We start from the raw sequence: 23,851 nt of genomic DNA, 5'->3' as shown, positions 1-23,851 counted from the left end.
TCGATCCCGTGCCTATTAAGGTACGTGTACGGTTTATTTCGTCTTCGAAACCCCATTTTTCCACCCCCTGGGCCAATGATTGGTGATATCAAAAAACTTTATTTAAATACGTTTTAGGCCCTTATCCCAGTAATAGTAACAACTTTAAAAGAATTCGACATTTTACTTAATAAAAAAGTTATAGCGATATTTTGTTTTAACGGTTTTTTTGTTTTTTTGGTTTTGGTCATCCTTTGCCGCAAGGGTTGGTGATATCAAAAATTGTTTCAGAGAAAGGTTTTAGGTAATGCTTAGAGGACTAACGACCAACTTAAACCGATTCGATACTGTGCGCATTAAGAAATGTATAACTTTTTTTTGTCTTCAAAGTTTATTTTTTCCACTCCCTGGGCCAATGGTTGCTGACATTAAAAACCTTTACTTAAGTAGGTGTTAGACCCTTATCCAAAGAAGTAAGAACTTTAAACAAATTCGATATTTTTTCTTAATGAGAAAGTTATAGCGACAAAAATATTTTTCGACAAAGCTCCCCCGACTTCCACCCCCTTGAACCGATTTTGGCCATTAACAAACTCGACTGAGATTTTGGGACGAGTTATTTTTAAGAAACAATTTGAAAGTGATTGACCCAAAATTACGGCAGTTATCGTCTCCATAAGAAAGTGAAAAATATATATATAAACTTTTCAGCTGATGGTAGTGGTTTTGGAGTCTGAGGGATGTGAAACGCGAAATGTCGAAATTTTTCGGAAGTCGAATCATGGTACTCATTACAATAGGTAGCTTTCTTATGAAATCTACCTAAAAGGCGCAGATATTTTTTTATTATTAAACAATGATTATCCAAAAATTACAAGGAGTTGGTGGATAAAAGATATAATTTAAAAAAGTCAGTAATTAATTGAACAACTTCTCTGGTTACAGCGATGGGACTATTGTTTTGTGTTCTTGTTCCTTCCTAAACGTATGAAATAAATAGAAGTACTGCAATTGAATGCAGAACTAAAAATGTCCAATTAGCCTGCTTCAGTAATTTTTTCATCTACAACGACAAAAAATAAAAAAATCTGATGTGGACACCACATGACTTCCTTTTACTCGTATTAAATTAGATATACACATTTTTAAAAGTACATAAAATTTTATTTCATTAATAACTTCTGAACTTCTGATATTTTTTTCTTTTTTTTATCGTTATTATTGAATTATTATTTATTTTAAAACGTTTTTTATAATCAGAGATTAATAATTATTAATAAATTAATATATTAAAATTAAAAAAAAAAGTTAAAAATAGGATATGTCGGATTTGACACGATGTGCCTTCCTCTTGTAAGATCTGAATTTTTCATTAATTAAAGTTTTATTTGGCTGTAACTCTAGAACCAATGAAAATAAGTACCACCTATGATATATCGTTGAAAAGTTCTCAATGAGGGCTTATTACTGCAGTTAAGAAAAAGTCCAAAATCCAAATTGTTTGGATTTTGGGCTTTTTTTAGACACTTTTGATCTAGTCATTGCAATCAAAAGGGAAGGTGCACAACTAGGTGGTACATCAGTCCTAAATAAAAAATTTCATCATACCAAGGCTAATCGCTTTTGAATTATACGAGATACGGGTACATACGTACATACTTACGTAAGTACAGACGTCACGCCGAAACTAGTCAAACTGGCTCAGGGATGGTAAAAATAAATATTTCCGTTGAAATCTGAAAACCGAAATGTTTCGCCATCATAATACATTCTTTATTTCGTATAAGAAAGTAAAAATATGTAATGTAAAAAAATTGTAAGATTATTGGATGAATTATTTTTTTAAATTTAATTTATAATCATTTTTTTATATTTAAATCGTTTAATTTTAATTTTTGAAGCTAAGATTTCAGCAAAATAAAGCAGTAACCAAAATGTTTAATATTATTATATTAGTATCACAATCTCCAAAAATGTGTTTACAACATTTTGAAAATTTGGGAGCCATACATCATTCATTTTTTAATGACTAATATATTCACTAAAATTGATTTTAAATAATTTACAATCGAAATTTAAAAACATTTTCGATTTTTTTTTTTTTAATTTGGTAGTTCCTTAATCAGGGGACGGATATTAAGTAATTTTTATAACTTTATTATTTATTATTTAACAAAATACAACACCACCAACTCGTTCCACCACCAACCACCCGCGCATGCGCGGCATAAATTGCCAGTCCCCCCTACCACGTCAAATTTATTACCTTACACTACACTACACATTACATTAATGAATTTTAAGTCTTTTTGTAAAGATATAGTTTAATTACAAACAATTAGTATATTTTTTTTGGACCCCTCTATATAATCTTTCATAACTGTTAGATACGATACCAAAATAGTTATAGGCAACCGGCAACCTTACAAATGAAATGATAATTTTCCCGAAAATAGCTGCTTAGGTATATATGTTTTAGGTTAACTAGAAAAAGATGTTGACGTGTACTGAGTTTCCTGTAGTTTTCAGTGTTCCAAATACTCAACTATTCAATATTCTACATAAGCATGCGCTACATCACAGTCTTACAAATAAAATTGAAGACCAGCATTTCATTATTTAAAATTCTTCACTATTTCTCTTGATCAAACAAGTAGAGCACTTTTTTAACTACAGGTACTAGCAATATAGAACATCATTACTCTTTAATAATGTAATATTTTCTCTATAAGAGACACCAGAAAATATTATAATATTAATTATTTGTTTCCTTTGCCTCACAATAAAAATGGGAACACATATATAAACGAAGTTCTTATTGTTTCTTTTCTATAGAGAAGCAATGCATCAGTCGTACTGCTTCAATTCATTAAAGAGAGGATTATCGATGAAAAATAATAACTTCTTTGTGTATATAAAATATATAAAACAGATTAGACTGGATCATTACACTAAACAAACCTCATTTCACTGTACGATATGTTTTAATTTAGGTTCTTAGTTGGTCCTTTACCGACTTAAAAAATTCGCTAATTATCTTGGCAAATTATAATGAAACGCTGAAATTATTATCAACTACAATTCTGGAGATGATGCATCTTTCCTCTTACGTTTTAAATTTCAAGAAATTTTTCTTAATTTAGTTACTGTAAAAAATATGAGACCGAATTAGTGTTCTGGTACTATATATATATATATATATATATATATATATATATATATGTGTGTGTGTGTGTGTGTGTGTGGAACCTTCATTCTTATCTTTCTCATTAATTAGGTCTCCTTTTATTACATGACTGTACGACTGGTTTATTCTTAAATAATGGATGGAAGGTTTACATTATATCACTCTATACTTTTAATGAGTTTCTTCTCATTTATATTTATTAAAACAACATAAATACATTGTAAATATATTATCTAAAATGGAATTCATAAAAACATTGGTAACATGTTCATAAAAAAAATAATGGTTGACGCCCAGTTAATAGGAAAGTACCCGAATTATAAAATATAAATTAATTAAAATAACTTGTAATATTCATGTAAATTATAAATAAAATTTAAACCAAAATTTTAATTAATGAATAATTGGAATTTTGATTATATATCATCGAATAAATATGAAAACTAGAAAATTAACTATATTGGCAATTTTTATTACCATAATACAATTTGTAGATTAATTAACAACGAATCCTTTTCAATGCCTTGTATACAGATGTGATACGTTAATAAGTAATAGTTCCAATATAGTTCTCGATCAAATTAAAAAAAAAAATAAAAATTAGACATTCCACATAATAAAATTCAATTTGGTATATTTATATCATAAATAAGTTTTAAATAAGATAAATCTTTAATTTGATTTTTTTCTACCATGATAAATTAAACTTACCATTATAGAATTTAAAATTACAAAATTATTGTAAAATAAAAAGGACAGTGTCAACAAAATTAAATAAAAATAAAATCAGTTGTTAGTAGACTGTAAATGGTATAGAAGCGATTTTAGCTTCTATACCATTCATACGAACTTTTGATTTGTATATTTTGTTTATTGTTATTATTATTATTTTTTATTTTATAAATATGTTCAATTTACTCTGTACTTTAACAGAGTGTACCAAAAAGATTCATCCGACTTCAAAAGACAACTCCCCAACCGTTAATTGTTAACGAACGAACTGTACAATGTATAAGAGAATCCCGGCAGTTATTAGGATAGTTGCCGGCAGAAACCTTCTTTGCAATGTGCTCCCTTCAATCTGCATCAAGACGGTGATATCATAGCACAAAAAATTCTTCTTTTCCCGTTACAAAAATTATTAATTCGTCATAATGATTTTCATCGACAATGCCCTGGCTCAGCACCTCCTACTGCTCGAAGCATTTGACGGTGGTAGTGATAGTTACAAAAAACAGGATATTTTCGTAATAACAAATCTGCATGTCACCTTATTTGTCGGACGAAGATTTTGAACTCACCCGACAGAGTTTTGTAACAAAATAAAATCCACTCATTATACCACTCTTTTTTTTCTGTTTAGCCTCCGGAACCACCGTAAGGTATAACTTCAGAGGATGAATGAGGATGATATGTATGAACGTAAATGTAGTCTTGTACTGTCTCAGGTCGACCATTCCTAAGACGTGTGGTTAATTGAAACACAACCCACCAAAGAACACCGGTATCCACGATCTAGTATTCAAATCTGTCTAAAAGTAAATGCCTTTACTAGGATTTGAACCTTAAATCTCTCGACTTCGATATCAGCTGATTTGCGATGACGCCACTCAACATACCAGCCGAGAAATGTCCATTCCTCATATTGTTATATTTTTTTCTTTCTTCTTCTATTTAGCCTCAGGAATCACCGTAAGGTATTACTTCAGAGGATGATGTGTATGAATGTAAATGAAGTGTAATCTTGTACAGATTCAGGTCGACCATTCCTGAGATGTGTGGTTGACTGAAACCCAACCATCAAAGAACAACGATATCCACTATCTAGTATTTGAATCCGTATAAAAGTAGATGCCTCTACTAGGATTTGAAGCTTAGAACTTTCGTCTTCGAATTCAGCTGAATTTCCATGACGAGTTTACCAGTAGACCAACCCGATGGGTTCCTCATATGGTTATCTGGCGTGTTTTGTGGTAATTTTTGTTACTCAAACCATATAGGATTCAATTAATTGGTACAATTCCTTCGGTCATATGTCTTCCGCAGGTAAACAATGACGTGAAGATTATTGTGAATTCATTATCAACAAGCAGGTAGAAGTTGACACTTTTTTTCCACGGTTACTATTCAGTGACAAGGCCACGTTTCGTCTAAGAAGAAAGGTGAATCGCTATAACTTAAAAATATGGGTATCAGAACCGCTACATTCAGAAGTTGAGATGAAGAGATTCTCCGAAGGTTATCTTGAACGCTGTTCCCCGAGAAAAGGTTTACAGTCTGTAAATTTTTATGAAAAACAGTCTTAAGGAAAACTGGTAATTTTGCAGATCTGGCTTTTCCAGCAGGTCTATTATTTAATTGTGATGAATAAATTTGTCAGCAGGACGAAATTTATCATCCTTTTACTGGCAACTGTAAGTCTAAACATTTCTTAACAAAGAGCTTACACAACTTTACACAAATTTATTTTTATAATCAATATTTAAAAATAATTAATTCTTAAATTTTAAATTTTTAAATTATGTAATAAAAATAAATATTATATTGATAAACTGAATAATTTGGCATTAATATTTTTGTGAAGCAATATATATATGCTACCGTATTCCATATTTTATGAATAATTTACATTTCAATCGATAATATATTATAATAATGTAGAATTATGAAATATGTATATATTTTTGAATCGATCAATCTATGCTATATATAAGTGGTTTTTTTCTGTTTTGTTTTAGGGCAAGAGTATCAAAGGCACAATTTAAACTGGTCATCTCTTTGATATGGGTTGTCGGTTTCCTAATGGGAGCGCCATTTCTCTACGCACTACGTGTTGTACCATTAGAAAATGAAAAAGGGGAAAATTACCTGTTCTGCTATAATCGAAATTTAGCGACTAAATATATGTTATGGTATCGTTCAATATTAGTTCTGCTCCAGTACATAATCCCGTTGACGGTAATATCATTCGTTTACGCTCGTATGGGTTTTGCGTTATGGGGAGCTACGGCACCAGGGAATGCGCAAACAGAAAGAGATGCTCAGATAATGAGAAACAAAAAGAAGGTAAGTTTATTATTATTATTATTATTATTATTATTATTATTATTATTATTATTATTATCGTTGTTGTTCAGATACTGTATACATTATTCGCTCGTTGATTCTAAATGTACTTGTGTGAGTGTGTGTGTGGGTGTGTATATATATATATATACATAAGATAAAAAAAAAAAATATATATATATATATATATATATATATATATATAAGGCAACTTGTCCTGACTGATTGACTGATTCGTCAGTGCCCGGCAAAAACTAAAAATTTATGAAAATATGAAAGGTAAAAATGCACCCTAAGAAAGGTTTTTTTTTTGAAATTTCGAGTTTAAATGGTTCTAATGGGAAAAAAATGAAATTCACATTTTTTTTTTTTTTTCACCGTAACAAATGATGTTTCAACTTGATTTTTGGTGGTGAAATCTTCATTTGTATATCTAAAAATGAATTTCTAGGTTCTTTGAAATTCCCAGTTTAAAGGATGAAATGGATATTGATTTTTTTTTTAAACACGGTTAGTTTTTTATTTTATACTCTCTCGGCAACAAATTAAGATACCAATTTAATTTTTTTTTTGTGTGTAATTTTAATGTAGATATCTAAAAACCAATTTCTAAATTTTTCGAAATTCGTTCTTCAAAGGTAAAAAAATTTGAATAATTATTACAAATTTTTGCTATTTCCGACTGTACTGTCCCATGTGCTGGCTGAAGTAAATTGTAAGTTTTGTAAGGAAATGGGTAATTGGTAACGAGAATTAAAGAACTTCTTTTGCGGCTGCCCTTCTTGTTGATTGTTTACTGGGCTCTTCTATCAGACTCCAATCCGTTGTATGAAAAATAATTTTTTCTGCCTCAAATAGGCATTGCGGATCAGACGCCTATTTTCTTGGACGTGCCAAGCAACAGCAACCAAAAGTTGTGAAAAGGTATTAATACTGTACCGGTGAAAACAACAGGGTGCGAAAAAGTAAGGTTCGTCTTGATGCTTTCAGTTATTGGTTTGCTTGGCATTTCTCCCGCCACCACCATTTGGTCGCCCTAAAGCATAAGACCGAATGTCTGTGCCACAAACGGCTACTGATCCTCAAAACGGTTTAGCGACCAGTGTCCTAAATAGCTCCTAGAGCTTACCTAACGGCATGAGTAGGATAAGCGCTCTGTCATACACCACCGGCTTACGTGTCCCATCCGGTCACTTGTCATATATTCACTAAAATGGGTAGATGCACCCGGTCATGCTTTCAGTTATGCCCGATGGAACAAGATTCCACTTACGTAGTTTTTTAGAAGAAAGCCATACCAAGGAAAATTCACCCAAAGGAATTCATGTTCACATCCAGCAAGAAATGGATGGATGTAAATTTGATTCGTAATTAATAAAATAAATATAAACTAAATCAGATTTGAAACAAATTTGGATAAATTTGGAACAAACAATCTGGTGCATTACTTTGGAAGCCTTCTCTTCTTCTCTATTATGGTCATTTTGAGGATGATGCACAACGACTTCTTACTGAGATGAAGTCAGATCTGGCTTTTATCCACAGCGGTCTTATATCAGCGTTCCAACCTTTAGATGTTTCCATCAAAAAGCTATTAAAAAAAATAATAATAAAGTTGTTTCCAAAATAGATGGCTGAGAAAAGTACACAATTTGACACCAACTGGAAAGATTAGACGCCCGTCGATTTAACAGCTCTCTTGGATAGTGAAGGCATGGATCGTGGTTGATCAATGCGTAATTGTTAAGAGTTTTTTGAAGAATGGAATTATCAATGCGCTGGATGGCAGTAAAGACAATGCTTTTTGGCAGACTGGGGAAAATATGGCTAAAGAAAAGGAATCAGAGAAGGCCTGTAGTTCTGAGGAAGAAAGCAATGATACTAATAGACTAGTATAAGTTTCAGTCAAATAAATATTATTTTCTCACCGATTATCGCATTTTAGTTATATTATATACCTATGTAAAATCATTTCCTCTCAAAAATCACACATCTAGTTTTAGATAAAAGTGTTACATATGGACGATACATATAAGTAGTCTTTTATTATTTCTATTGTATATTGAATGTTTTTATTAATATATCAAGTGAAAGATGTGTATATATTATGTTAATAAAATAAAATTAATAGTATATGAAAGTTTTCCTGTGAATGTGGAGAATGTATATAATTCAGTGATTACCACAGTAAGAGTGGTTGATTAACTAACTAACTGGTTGTTTTATACTATTTGTCCTAGTCTTTCTTATAACTGTAGAAAATGTATTGCAATCGAGATAAAAGCAGTATAATTTTCTTTTCTATGTCCATTATACAACCAACCAATGTAGTGAATAGAATAAAGGCGTCATTTATAGATCCTAGAAATCTACTATAATACAAACATAAACACATTTATTTTAGACGATGCAGTCATAATAATTGAATGACATACTAAAAAAGGTACAACCATTTACATCAATAACAATCATCTCATCCAAAGCTCAAGTGAGGAATGAAATGGATTCCCCATTAATTTTTTTAAAGAGCCGAATGTTTTACTGCATGACAGAACGCCAATCTCATCAACATGCAGGTACTATTTACCCCTTCCTTTTTTTCCTGCGTAGCCTCCGGGAATTACCGTCAGAGGTTGATATATATCAGTGTAAGTGAAGTATAGTATTGTACAGTCTCAGTTCGACCATTTCTGATATGTGTGGTTAATTGAAACCCAACCACCAAAGAACACCGGTATCTACGATGTAGTAATCAAATCCGTATAAAAGTAACTGCCTTTACTAGGACTTGAACGCTGGAACTCTCGACTTCCAAATCGGCTGATTTACAAGACTAACCCAGTGGGTTAGGTACTATTTACCCCAACATACGGCACCTTCACTGTTTTAAGTGTTGAGCCGGTTGAATAACAATCACTACTCCCTCAAAGAAAACGACTCTGACTATTGCTGATTGTAATTTAAATAATTTTGACGATGAAAAACAATACTAATTAAGACTGGAACACCCTACAAAATAATAAATTTGTTTATTTCCATCGAGGAACTAAATATTAATAAACCGTATATAAATATGTTATTACTTTGAAATATAAATTATGGGATAAAATAAAATAAATTTTAACAAAACATTAATTATTATTAGTCGTAATTTATATCCAAGCGTTTTTTTCAGTCCCTTTCTGCTAAAATATTATAGTGAAAATGTCATTTAATACATTAAGAAGCCAAGTAGGAAAATGTTATACTGTCAAGTAGAAGAGAATTATCGTACTCTGTAAAATTACTCTGCATAAGTAAATATTTTTCTCGATGTACTGAACAGATGAATAATTATTATAAAAACCTGATAACTGTTATTTCTGTAATGCATTATTTAATATACCTTTTAAAGTCATGTTTTACCCCAGTAAATGGCCTTTATTTTGTTAATTTTTATTATATAAAAGTTTTTAATATTAAAATTTATAGCTAATTTAAAATGTTTTACGTTACAAACAAATATTGAATTTTTCTCGTCTTTGAAAATTTGTTTAATTGAAATTTAAAAAAAAATTCTTTCTATTAACTGTATCGAACAAAAAATGAAATTATGAAAACACTCAAGATGTAAAAAAGAAAATTAAAAAATACTTACTAAAATGCGTATAGAATTAATGATATGGAATTATTTTATTAAAATTTCATTTTTCGTTCATAAAAGTATTACATATTTCAATCTTATTTTCGTAATTGAACAATTAATCACATTGCTTTTGCGTGAGAAAACAGCAAGGAAATATTTATATAAAAATTCTACCCAGATAGGTATTAAAACCGATAATTTTACTGTTATAATTTTACATTTATTTCAAAATGTATATCTTCTGTATAAATAAAAAATGTAAATGCTCGTTTATTCAAAATCTTAAATTTCCAAAAGTTTTTCACCGATTGCTTTGTAATTTTGACACAACGTTGCATTCGAATACCCGCGTATTTTTATACCTACTATTTATATATCTAAGATATCACACCTGTGACAGGTAAAACCATGCTTTTTTTTAAAAAAACAGTGCTATCTTTTGGACGTAAAAACACCACATATACCAAATATTTTACGATTCTATTTCAATGTTTCCGATATGTGTCCGCTATAGACTAAAAAGTTGCTGGAACGATTTACGCGGGGGGAAGAAGAGCGAAAGGGAAAAATCAGAAAAGTAAAATAGGGAAAAATCGGAAAAGTAAAATAAAGGAAAATCGGAAAAGAGAAAAATCGAATAAGGTAAAAGGGAAGAAGGGGAAAAAGAAAAACGGGAAAAGTAAATGGAAAAGGTAAAGAAGAAAAAAGAAAAGGGAAAGTTGGAAAGAGAAATGGGGAGGAAAGGGGGAAAACTGGGAAAGGAATGAGTATGGAATATGGTGAAAGGGGAAAGGTTAAATTTTGAGAAATTCCGTATTGTTCATTTTGTTAATGTTTTATCAAACTTTCAATTGTGTTCATTTAATCTATATATACTCAAATCTAGCAATAGCGAAGCACTGCCGGGTCTGGTAGTATTTAATAAAATGAAACTTTTTATCTCAAAGTAAATTATTTTCATTATATTTTTTTTAAATTTTAGTAAAAGTAAGGCATATTATTCGATTATTTCGTGCTAATTCTGTTTACTAAATCGTATATCAAACACAATAACGGTAAACCGATCTTATTAAGCATGAAAGTTTTAAAATTCACTCTGATTAGTATTTTAGTTGGGAATTAACTTAAAAGTACTTTCTCGGTCTCTGTGGCGCGACTTATAGCGTATCGGACTTTCATTCGGAGGTCCCAGGTTCGAATCCCGGCCAGGCATGGGATTTTAATACGCAAAAAAAATTGTCATTTCATCTCATCTTCCTCAGAAGCTATATACCTAACAGTAGACTCAGAGGCTAATAAAAAGAAACGTTACAGTGGTACTTCAATACATTTTTTCTTTTACTCATTTAAATTGCAGTTTATCTAAAGTAAATATAAGTGAAAGCATATAAAATGTTTTAAACCCGTACTGTTAATCTAATGGTAAAATGGTCAATAAAATCAGTTGTTTAACGGCTGATTTTTGAAAATACTCTGGTTCAAATTCTTTCTTTTTCTATTTAGCCTCCGGAACCACCATATGGTATAACTTCAGAGGATGAATGAGGATGGTATGTATGAATATAAATGAAGTGTAATCCACCATTCCTGAGATGTGTTGTTAATTGAAACCCAACCACCAAAGAATACCGGTATTCACCATCTAGTAGAGGTTCAAATCCTAATAAAGGCTAAGTTACTTTCATACAGATTTGAATACTAGACAGTGAATACCGGATGTACTTTGGTGGTTGTGGTTCAATTAATTACACATCTCAGGAATGTTCGGTCTACAAGACTATATTTCATTTATACGATACACCAATCATCCTTATAAAGCCGTAGGTTTACTTATTGTCTATGTTGAATACCGCTTACTTTCTTAGCTTCATTCTTTTATCACATTTTGATGCATTTCGGAACAATTCCGTTGTCAAAACTTATTGAACTGGTACTTTTACATTTTTGTTAACGTTTATGTAGCGTTTTGTCAACGCCCCTTCCTATGTTTGACATCATGCCTTAACTGGTCGTCTTCTTGTATATTTTTTATTAATGATTATACTTATCCTTGGATTTCATTTTTCAATTTCCTGTTTTCAATAAATTGAGGTTCTTGAAAAGGATATCCGCTTGATTGTTGATCTATTCATTTATTATCGTTTTATTGTTACTCTTTAATTTCTAGATTTTACTTATTGAGTTTATTTATTGTTTACAAGTTAAATAGCTTGCAACGTACACATTAGAAATGAAATAACAGACTGGTAAATCAACTCTTACATGTTTTCAGTATTTTATTTCCGAAGCCTCACTCACTCGGTGATTAATCTACTGAGTAATTCCAGTAACTCTATACTCCGTAAAATGTTTTTAATTTAAACATTTATTAGGAAGATATTACAATAAAACTCATTCGTTAATGAATGTGGATGAATCAAAGTATGTCACTCCAAACAGCACTAGAGCTCAAAAAACTTACAACATAAATAAACTTGAAAATTATTATATTGAACCCTAAACCTCTAAAACAAATTGAGGTAAGCTTTATCACGGGTACATCCGTAAGTATTTATTAATTTTTAATCCTTATAAATGAATACATCTTATATGAGATGTTTGAATGCATGGATCTTGATAAAATAAAACAAAAATTAATTCAGTTATTGAAACAATCTTTATAAAATTGGATCTGGCAGTGGCAATCATTAAATTTATAAATGGATTTTGAAATCTATTCTATTCTAACATATAAAATAAACCCTCTTGATCAATAATTTTCTCATCCGTTTACGTAGATAAATCTTACATTTCTTCATCATCTTTTGTATCATTAAATTTATTAATTACATTCTGTTCTCATTTTTAATAGCTTTCAAAAAGTTATTCCTAAAAAGCTTTTTCTGAAAAGTTGAGGATGGATTATTTTCGTATATTTTATGTTTCATTTACGCCCTAAATGTCATCAACAAAAAATTCACCAAGAAATTCGAAAATAGTGACATATTGTATAATGAATTGATTTTTTTTGCTATTATAACTGAATAAAAATTAACGTATCATTTTTTGTTGAATAAAACAAATACGTAAGATGTTATTCTGTTTCGATGAATACCTATAATAAAATTTTGATATATTTTATATTATGTGTTTCAGTTTAACTAACGAACTAAGATATTACTTAAAAAAAAAAAAAAACAATAAAGGTTTTCTTATAAAATTCCTATACCGAGTGTATCACGAAGTTCTCCTGGGACTTTCATTACCTAGTTTACTCATAAAAATACTGAATACGTCTTAAAATGCTTCGTTCGCGAGTTACGGCTATTAAAAGTTTGGCTTTGATTTCAGGTACCCATATGAAATGAGGTCGTACTGAAATTTTTAGGATCTTCATTAACGGGCAGAATTAGTAATTTCTTATGGTTTTTGACCTGAAAAAAATCGAAAGTTTTCTTTACAAAACTATTTTTAGAAAACAGGATTTTTTACCTCAATTTATTGGTTTTCACCCCAGATTTATCAAAAACCATTACAGATACGGTTCCGGAACCTATTTTATTCGATTTTTTCACTTCAAAAACCATAAGAAATAAGTAGCTGTGCCCGTTAATTAATGTCCTGAAAATTTCATTACGACCTCATTTCACCGGGGTAGCTGAAATCCGTGCGAAATCTTTCACTAATTGTAACTCACAAACGAAGCATTTTAGGACAAGTTTATATGAACTTTTCTATATTATTTTCACGAGTAGAATAGGTTAGGAAGTCATAATCTATTCTGCCTATAACCTAGTTCTGGTAGAACTTTGTGATACACTCTGTATGTGTTCTAAAAAAATTGTACAATATTTCATTTTTCTTACGTTTATAATTTAATAAATTTGTATAAACATAAAATATTATACATACTTCATATTAAAAGTAAATGTGTACACATTTGCTATGACCAATTGTATGTACATGTTAAACTCAAGAACAAGTGGTCCGATTGTGTTTGGACTGTTTACCTGTAATTTCTAAATAATTGCCATAAAAAAATATTTTTTAACAATTATTTTGGATCTTCAAATTTAAGTAAATATATCTATAACCCTAGGGGGCACTGTACTCAGAGTAGCGGGGCAATTTCAGCCGTACCCCAACCACCCTATTTGAATCTAGCTACTGATTAAAACGGTAGTTAGCTATAATAATTCTGGAACATAATTTCGTTGCTTTACTAAGCTATGTAAGCAGTATTGAAGAGTAACGCAAATTGTGGTTCACAAGTTGAACTCAAATATAAATCAAATTTCACTTTTAGTATCTTTTTAATGGAAAAAAAGAGATTTACCAAATTATTCACATTTAAATAACATAGTGATGTTTAGTATACTTATCGCTTACTTTAGGTCTGAAAGTTGCAGCAAGCTCACAACTCATTGCTACTAACACATATAGTGTACATCCCTGAGAGGTTCGTAGTAATCAATATGAATGATGTACATTAAACCAGCGAACGTGAATGAATACAAATAAACGCTATTTTATATATGTGGATATTTTAAATAAAGTTATTAAAGACACCTTTAAGATTTCAGTCTAGACTGAAGCGGAAATTTAGTGTTTTTAAAATATTAAGCCTACCGATAACAAAATATATTTATTTAATATCATATATGTTTTCACAATTTTGTATAATTTTTTTTCACTATGTATTGTAAAACATCAATGCAAGTTTTAATTTAAGATAAAAGAAATACAGAAATCTACATTACTGTTGGTATTTAAAATGAAAAGAGTTGTTATTACGGTTGAAACGACTAACTTATTCTTGATTGTCGGGAGAAAAATTTAGAAATTATTGAGGTAATTCCTAGTTCAAAACTCACTATATTAAATTGATATTTTTTTATAATATTTTTAAATCATTTTAGCCGCAATTAAGAGTTGTATTACAAGATAAACAAACAAATTCGTTAAAAAATAAATTTTTTCTTATCGATGAATAAAATATTATGTATATCACGGGAAACGAATAGATATATTAATCCATGGATTAAAAAAAATAACAACGTCCCAGAATTTGTCTGCTGGATCAAGGGAATACACCTTTGTAAATATAGATACATCTGGAATCGGTAAGCGATATTTGACGATTAGAATTCGTTTTTACCAATATGTGTGTCACGTCCTTTGATTTACAGTTTATCGAAATTTACCTTTCACACTATCTACACGTTATAGTCTTTCGATCCGGATATTATTTTATCATCATTGAGTTTATTACTAAAAATAAAGTCGTATATCAAAGTAAAATGAAATTGTAATTTCGTAAACCATACACGCAGATATAATAAATTTCTACGTGTTAAATCGATGCTATAGTTGTAGTTAATTATCTTATTTATGATTAATAAAATAATATAATGAATCGTTGGGTTTTTGTAAAACCTTTAGTAAATTTGTTAATATTGGTTTCAACGGTAAAAAAAAAGTTTTACGAGATCTGTAAATAAAGTAATGAGACTGGTTCAGAATTCAGAAAAACCTTTTATTTACAATTCAATTATACATGGACTCTATCACCTTCGAAATAGTTCCCTTGGAAAGCCACGCAACGCTTCAAAGGGTTTTCTCACTCTTCATAGCAGTGCTGGAACTCAGAAACCGGAATATCCTTCAGATGGTCGGTTACAATTTTTTTACGTTTTCTACTGTTACAAAATGGTGTCCTTTGAGGTGTTTTTTTAAAGTTGAGAACAGGAAAAATCACAGGGACTCAAGTCAGGTGGTTGAGGAACTACAGGAATGTTTTTCTTTGGCAAAAACTCATTAATTGAGAGTGCAGTTTGACAAGGTACATTGCCATGATGCAGCATCATGAATCAAATCAAAACCATGCTAATTTTGTTTCTGCAATATGTTTATGCATTGTCCATAAGGAGGTTTTGCTTACAGGTTAGACTTTAGATCAGTATATTTACCGAGAAATTCTTGAAAGATTGTGGAAAAAGTTGCCCGCGTGAGAACAATCGTCAAAGATAACTGGATTCTGTACTGGATAACTGGATGACTACTGCTATGAAGAGTGGGAAACCCGTTTGAAGCGTTGTGTGGATTCCCAAGGGAACTATTTCGAAGGCGATAGAGTCCACGAATAATTGAATTGTAAATAAAAGGTTTTTCTGAATTCTGAACCAGTCTCAATACTTTATTTAGAGATCTCGAATGTATTTGTATGATTTTCGTTTTAAATTAAAAACTAATTTTCATATGAGCTTTTTTCTTTCATCTATCAGCATGTCTTTTAATTAGTATTTAAAAAGAAAAAAAAAGGCTGCAACTTTAAAAACTGAATACGAAATTAGACAACAATTTTTTTTTCTGAAATTACGTCGGTTGATAATGTTCATTTTAGTATCTTGAATATCAAAAGGGTTTTCTTTACAAATATATTTAATTTTCAGAAACTTCAAAGAATCCGAAAGATTGAAATAAATATGTCAGAGGACAAATATAAAGATTACTTTTTTCATATGATAATTTAAATATAATCTCAAGGATTAGACGATTATAGTTTTATATTATGTTTGTATAAATATAAAACAAAAATGAACTACAAGTGGGAAGGATGAATATAATATATTTTTATTGTAAATCCCTCGTGATTCAGAATTATTGATGAAAATATTGTTTTAATTAATTAGGACCAATATATTTCATTAGATTTAAAGTAAGAAACTCGTAAGATTTCAATCATACTGATTTCTTTTAAGTTCTTATGTTTTACATTATATCAACGAAAAATCGAGATGATTAGCACAAATTTAAATAAATAAAAATTTGAGGCAAAAATCGTTTTGTGAACATCGATTTTGTTGAGAACAAATAACTAATATGAAAAAAATTTTTGCATTAGTTTACACGAGTAACACTAATTACGTATATAGTACATAAATATCGCTTGCTACGAAAAAATTTGACTACGAAAATAGAGGAAAAAATTTTCTCCTTATTAAGTCACATATCCTGAGAATACTGTGAACCGATTTTAATAAATAAAATGGAAAACCAATAAAATAAATCCGGAAAACAAAAATTATGTAGAATCGTAATAATTTGTGTAACTGAAAAATTATATTACCCGTGCTAAAAAGTTTCATCATTTTCTCCATAAAATAGGATGGTGCATTGATTTGTTTATTCTATGCGCTCATATTTTTATTTTAACTGCTATTGTAGCATAACAGATCAATGGTGGTGCGCCGGGCGGGTGCGCGTAGTGCACGAAGTTTTCATTCGTTCGAATGATTCACACCTCTTAAATACAAACGATTTATCTAAAATAATATTTTTGTTTTGGAGATAAAAAAGGAAAGGGTTAGAATTGTGTTAAAAAATCAAAACTCAAGAAAAAGCTAAAAAAGTTCAGGTTCAGATTTTACAAGCTTTCGTTGTAAAAGTTATTGATGTTGTTAATACGTTTATTTATGAACGTTATTTAGTTACAACTGGCAGAAATATTTGACCAAAGCATGTGTAATCAAATAAACATAAACTATGTAAAATCTTCAGAGCGGGCCGTAGGCCCGCCTTTTTTCTAGTATGAATAAATAAAGAATTTAGATAAATCACTACTTTTAAAATCGTGTTGATTTTATTAAAAATAAGTTCAGATCTTTTTCCTTTATTATAGTAAATTAATATGCGTAAACCAGACGAAATATTACTTAACCATGATAGTGACTCTACACCAATAACTCCCTAATTCTCACAATCCACCATCAATAATCGTTAACCATTAAAAATTCAACATATTCATCATAAGAGCGTACCTCAAAAAACGTAAGAATTTTTCACCGCTCTCAATACATAACTTTTCCAAAAAATCAATAATTATTCCTTTATAAAAATCATAAATCTTGCATCTGTTCAATAGGAACGTAAGAACATAAGTTTTCTAATTTATTAGAATACTGAATTTTCTTAACCAATGACAATTGTAAACACATTCGACCAATCGGAAAATAAGATATTTACACCGATCACACCAATGTAAAGAGCTGACCAATTGGAAACAAGAAATTTCAGCCAATCAAAATTCCTTATTTTGTAACCAATTGTGAATAAATCTAACCAACTAGAACGCACCAAATTTTAACCGACAGTTCTTTGTCCAATTAGAGCACTGAATCCTGTTAACAAAATATCCTGACCGATCATAAATTCTTGTTTTTTATCAATTAAAATCAAGCACGTACTTATGATTGATATTAACATAACCACCTGTAGGATGCGATCGAAATCGGCGGGTACTGGAGGGTATGCAGAGGCGGATTGCCCTCCGCATCGTTTCTTTCAGCATAATCTTCAGTTTCGACTGAGGCAGTGTTAGTGGTTGCGGGCATCCCTCCATTTAAACAACTAGCCGTGATGAGGATTGGAATTATTGGAGGAGCTGACAGGAGTGATATGCACAGGTGGTTTTTCCGAGAATGGCAGGTGTGCTGGGACCTGTCCTCCACGGGGCGATGGACACATCGTCCCGTGACATTCGTCATATGGACACAATATGACATTCGTCATATTGTTGCGGAGGTCACTGGTGACCAACTGTATGACAATCGTCATATTTAACTGTATGACAAACTGTATGACATTCGTCATACAGTTGACACAGGTCGAGCCTTGGGTCACCCGTAGCTTTAATGAAGTCACCGACTGGTTGACACAATTTTTATCTGGCCACGGGGTATTTCGGGTGTACTTACATGCTAGGAGGAGAGATGACTACCCGTTATACCTTTCTTGCGGAGAACTCGATACACCGGAACATGTCGTGTTCGACTGCCGGACGTGGGCTGCTAAACGTCGCTGCTGTGAGTTGGTAACAGGGTCCCTTACAGTTGACACAATCATGACTTTGAGATACGGATAGTCCAGTACGAAACCGGGGAGGATGGGGAGGCGAGGGGTTAGGGACAGCCCCCTGCGGAGTTGTCGTTCGTCTGTGCTTACACGGATGGGCGGCAGTGATCAAGCACTGGAACTCTCTCATCCCTTCACGAAAAAGACTGAGACCCGCTGTGACTGTCCTGCACAGGGTGCTCTCACTAGAGGCATTGGCGTCAAGACCGAGCCCGGGCTTCTGGAGTGGGGTCTAGGAACGACATAGTCGGTCTTGGATACCCCGCTCTAGGGGTTAGAGGCAGGCAATGAAAAGATCTAACCGGCGAGCTGACCTGTCGGACTAGACTTATTGCCGGCGGACGGGGAGGCCCGTTTTAGTAGACAATCTCCTAGACTGTGCTTTGCTTTATTGTGGATCCGGCCCAGAGATAGGGTCAAAAAAAGAACATTCATTCAGAGAAAAAAAATTACCAACCACAAAACGGAAATTTCTTGTCCGTAATTACATTACAGTTTCCAATAATTACAAACAAATAATTCATTAATACAAGTAATACTATTTTTTATACCTAGTAAAACTTTAATACATATAAAATCTATCGATTTACTACTTTTTGATAGTTATAAAAAGAAGATAATTTTATTGTAGCTAATAATTTAACGTAAAGTTGTCTGATATATATTGTTAGTTTTCTAGCTATAAACGTAAAAGCAATTTCGTTTCATTACGTCGGCATTTTGTTGTTTTGTTTCCAATCAAACCATTTTCTCTTTGAACCTCTTAAGACCTATAAATTAGTGTAAGAGAGTGCAGAGTAAATCTTTCCAGTTTATTGATCACAAATGTTATTTTGCCAAATCATCGTTACCTGAATCACAAAACCTATCGTCATATAGATTTACTGAATTTTGTTTACCCGAAATTGAAGTTCGTCGATGTAGAACTTATAAGTTACAGATTTTCCTTTCTGAATAATTTGTGTATATATGATTTTTTTTATTGAAGTCCATATTTTGCCATAAAGAAATAAGAGAGATGCTACAGTGTATATAATTAATTAAAACTCTTTAATCGATATCATAATACAATTTTGTTTTGTGTGTTACTAAAAAAGAGCGAATTTATGTTAATTTTTATTAATTGTTAAATTTCACAGAAACACACACACAACATATAATACTTGTAAGTAGAACTCTAATAGGACTCTTCATTATATAACGCGTAATGGTAATAAACAAAATGAAAATTTAATATCGTACATAAAATTCATAGTAGAAATATATAATCTAAAATTATACAAAAATTTATTTTTTAATATTAAGAAATAATAAAATAAAAGTAAAATAAAAAAGAGCTTACACAATTTAATATAAAATATTTATATTTTATTCTAAAGTACTTCATGTCACTGTGAATTAGAAATTTAATTTTACAATAGAGTATTTTTGTTATTAAGATTTCTCAAGCGATATCTGCAAATAGTTTAATTAAGTTTATATTAAAGTTTGGTTTAAATCTCCGAAAGTTCTTCACCGATTGCTTTGAAATTTCGACACAACGTTATATTCGAATTCGCGTGTGTTTTTATATACCTACTATTTATATATCTTAGATGTCACATCTATGACAGGTAAAACATACTTTTTTTTAAAAACAGCGCTATCTGTTAGACGTAAAAGCAACACACGCTATACTAAATATTTTACGATTCGATTTCAGTGTTTCCGATATGTGTGTCCGCTATAAACTAAAAAAAACTACTGGACCGATTTACGCACAGAGTAAAAGGGAAAAATCGAAAAAGGTAAAATGGAAGAAGGTAAGAGAGAGAAGAAATGGGAAAATGGAAAACGGGAAAAAGGAAATGGATAGGGGAAAAGAAAAAAGTTAATAGGAAGGAGGAAAAATAAATAAGGAAAAGAGAATTGGGGGAATGAAAGGGAAATGGGTGAAAAGGGGGAAAATGTGGAAAGTGAAAGGGGGAAAGGGAATACGGTAAACATGAACATTGGAAAAAGGAAATGGAAACATTAAAGAAAAGGGAAAGGGGGTACGGGAAAAGGGAAAATGAGAAAGGTTAAATTTTGTTCCGTTATGTTCATTTTGTTAATGTTTTATCAAACTTCCAATTGTGTTCATTTAATCTTTATATATATACTCAAATCTAGAAATATCAAAGAATTGCCTGGTCTGCTAGTTTAAAATAAAAATACAAATCTCTGAACGAAAAAACATTTATTTATTTATTTGGTTTTTCAATTTAGCAATTTGGTTTGGCTCTAGAAATTTTCCATTAACTCTATATATTGTTCAATCCGTTGACTTTCAAGCAGCTCTCAAGTAGCTCTTCTCTCAAATGATATTTCATTCAACTCCTTACAGCTTCTTAACTCCACTGTCTTATAATTCATTATAAATATGTTAATCTCGGCTTCCTTCCAGATTCTCTCCCTTCAATGTAGCCTTCCATCCTTATTTCGTATTCTTAATATATTATCGTGTTAGTATATTACCAAATAATTCATTTCTTCTTTTTATGGTTCTTCTTAATACCATGTTCTCAAAACTTTCTCTTAGTCACTTTATGTATTACATACTGCAGATACATAGTAAATAATAATTTGTTCCAAATCTCCAGTGGTATTGTGTTAATTGATAACAAATTTTTCGGTTTCGCTTACATTAATATTACTTAATTAATTTTCAATGATTACTTAATAATGTTTTTCTGAAAACTTACCGTGATACTTTTAATTTCAAACTTGCATGAAAAATCTTTATTTTGGTTGACTAAATCGGAAGTTACTAAGATTCAAATTGAACCCTTCTATTCCTGTTTTGGAGAGGAATAATTTATTATTATGCTGGTTTTCAAAGTCGCTGATTTAAATTGATGACTGGCCATAATCATGTTTCGGCAGGCGTCCTACAAGAAATCGTGATAGTAACATTTCTAGTTTACATGTCTTTCTTCTTTGTCTTGTATATCCTCCGGTAATTACCGTTCAGATTTTACTTCAGAGGATGAATGAGGATGATATGTATGACTGTAAATGAAATGTAATCTTGTGCAGTCTCAGTTCGACCATTCCTGATATGTGTGGTTAATTGAAACCCAACCACCAAAGAACACCGGTATCAACGATATAGTATTCAAATCCGTAAAAAAAATAATTGACTTTACCAGGACTTGAACGCTGCAACTCTCGACTTCTAAAGCAGCTGTTGACCACTAACCACACGCCTTATAATATTTACTGTTTTTCTAAATTTTCTGGAGGACAGTTATTATATAATAATGTGATAATGTGAATATTATGATAACATGATAATATTATTATCTTCTAAATTTCTTTATATATTACACGCAAACAAGCAATAGTTTCATATTAAAATTTAACTATAATCTTTACAGTGAATAATGGTTTCACCATTATTTATTTTTACTTTTAAATCTTTTTTTCTATAAATAATTCAGCTAAACGGGACCATTTAGTCTTAAAACTAATAAAAAAGAAAAAAATAATACTTGAAATAATAAAAAAATAAAAAAATACACTTAAAATTAATTTTGGTATAAGAATCTAGTTATTGCCCTCAATATAACGATTCATAAAATCTTTATGACTACTGTTTTTCTTAACATCTTAACTTAATTTTTTTTATTATATATAGAATTTTTAAATATTCCATGCGAGAAACTTGAGTTATAATTTTTTTATTAAGCATGACGTTAAATTTTAATTAGTTTTAATCTAAAGTTATATTATTCAGTGAATATCTTCAAATTAAAATCGTTTACAATGGTTTAAAAAAAATAATTTTTTATGTTTCTAATTGCAGTAACTTAAGAGATAATGTATAATAAAGATTCCTTTTATATAATTTTAAAAATCAGTTATGTTGTGAATAATAATATTCTGAGACCTTTTTTTTAATCTCTCGTAAGTTGCAACTTTTTTTAGCCAACTAGCCTGCAATTAATATATCATACAATTAATTTAATGTGACATGGGATTCTCTCCAGTTAATTGAGTTTCATTCATTAAATCATTTTAAAATTTTCCTTAAAGTTTTCAAAACCAAAAGGAACTCAAATTAGATGGCTTTTTACTTCCTTGTACTAGAAGTAACGGACGTACTGTGATCGCGAAAAATTTCGGTTTTCATATTTCAACGGAAAAATTCATTTTGACCATCCTTGAATCCATTTTCACTACTTTCTAGATGGCGTCTGTACGTACGTATGTTTCTCGCATAACTCAAAAACGGTATGGAAATTTCAGATTTAGGACTGTTGTAATATCTAGTTGCGCACTTTCCCTTTTGGTTGCAATCGATTGGATCTAAATTGTCCAAAAAAGCAAGAAATCTAAAAAAATCTGAAATTTGGACTTTTTCTTACTGCAGTAGCAAGCCCTCATTGAGAACTTTTCAAATATATATCATAAGTGGTACTTATTTTCATCGGTTCCAGATTTCTAGACAAATAGAAGTTTAATTAAATAAATATTTGGATCTTACAAGGGGAAGGCACTGCGGTTCGAATCAGACTTCATATCCTTTGTTTTTAATTTAAATATATTAATAATTTTTATCCTCTGATTGTAATTTTTTTTTCCTTTATATAATAATTCAGTAATAACAATAAAAAAATGAAAGAATATCAGAAGTTATTAATGAAATAAAATTTTATGTACTTTACTTAAACAAAAATGTGTGTATATAATTTAATAGACACAAGGAAGTCATGTAGGGTCCATATCAGATTTTTTTAATTTAAATTGATAATGATTCCTTGTAAACTTGTAAAGTAGAATAATTGTCTAATTAGCGGATGGAGTTGATTTGTTATTTGTTATTTAAATTATCAAAATGATTACAGGTAAATATATATTATGTATCATTTTAAAAGTTAAAAGTAGATGATTTTATTGAGACTTACTTTTAGGCACTTTGTTTTCAACGGTACTGATTTAAATATTTGTGGCTTTATTTTTAGTTACGCAGTGTTCAGCATTCATATATTTTAAACGTGTAATTTGAAAAAAGAGAACTGTAAATTAATAACAGATTTTGATGGTAGAAATATAGTATCTTACCTTTTTTTGATATCAGT

General features: G+C 30.5%; 1 protein-coding gene across 1 annotated transcript in view; it reads left to right on the top strand.

Moving 5' to 3' along the window:
- LOC142331395 (RYamide receptor-like) overlaps positions 1–23,851 on the top strand; it is a 989,745-nt gene that overhangs the window by 786,296 nt on the left and 179,598 nt on the right. The window contains exon 5 of the mRNA XM_075377276.1: positions 5,905–6,232. Within this exon, the coding sequence (XP_075233391.1) occupies positions 5,905–6,232 (328 nt within the window). The remainder of the gene's footprint in view (positions 1–5,904; positions 6,233–23,851) is intronic.

This window comes from Lycorma delicatula, chromosome 10 (genome assembly GCF_047948215.1).
Source record: "Lycorma delicatula isolate Av1 chromosome 10, ASM4794821v1, whole genome shotgun sequence".
Taxonomy (NCBI): domain Eukaryota; kingdom Metazoa; phylum Arthropoda; class Insecta; order Hemiptera; family Fulgoridae; genus Lycorma; species Lycorma delicatula.
This window is presented reverse-complemented; position numbering and strand designations above follow the sequence as displayed.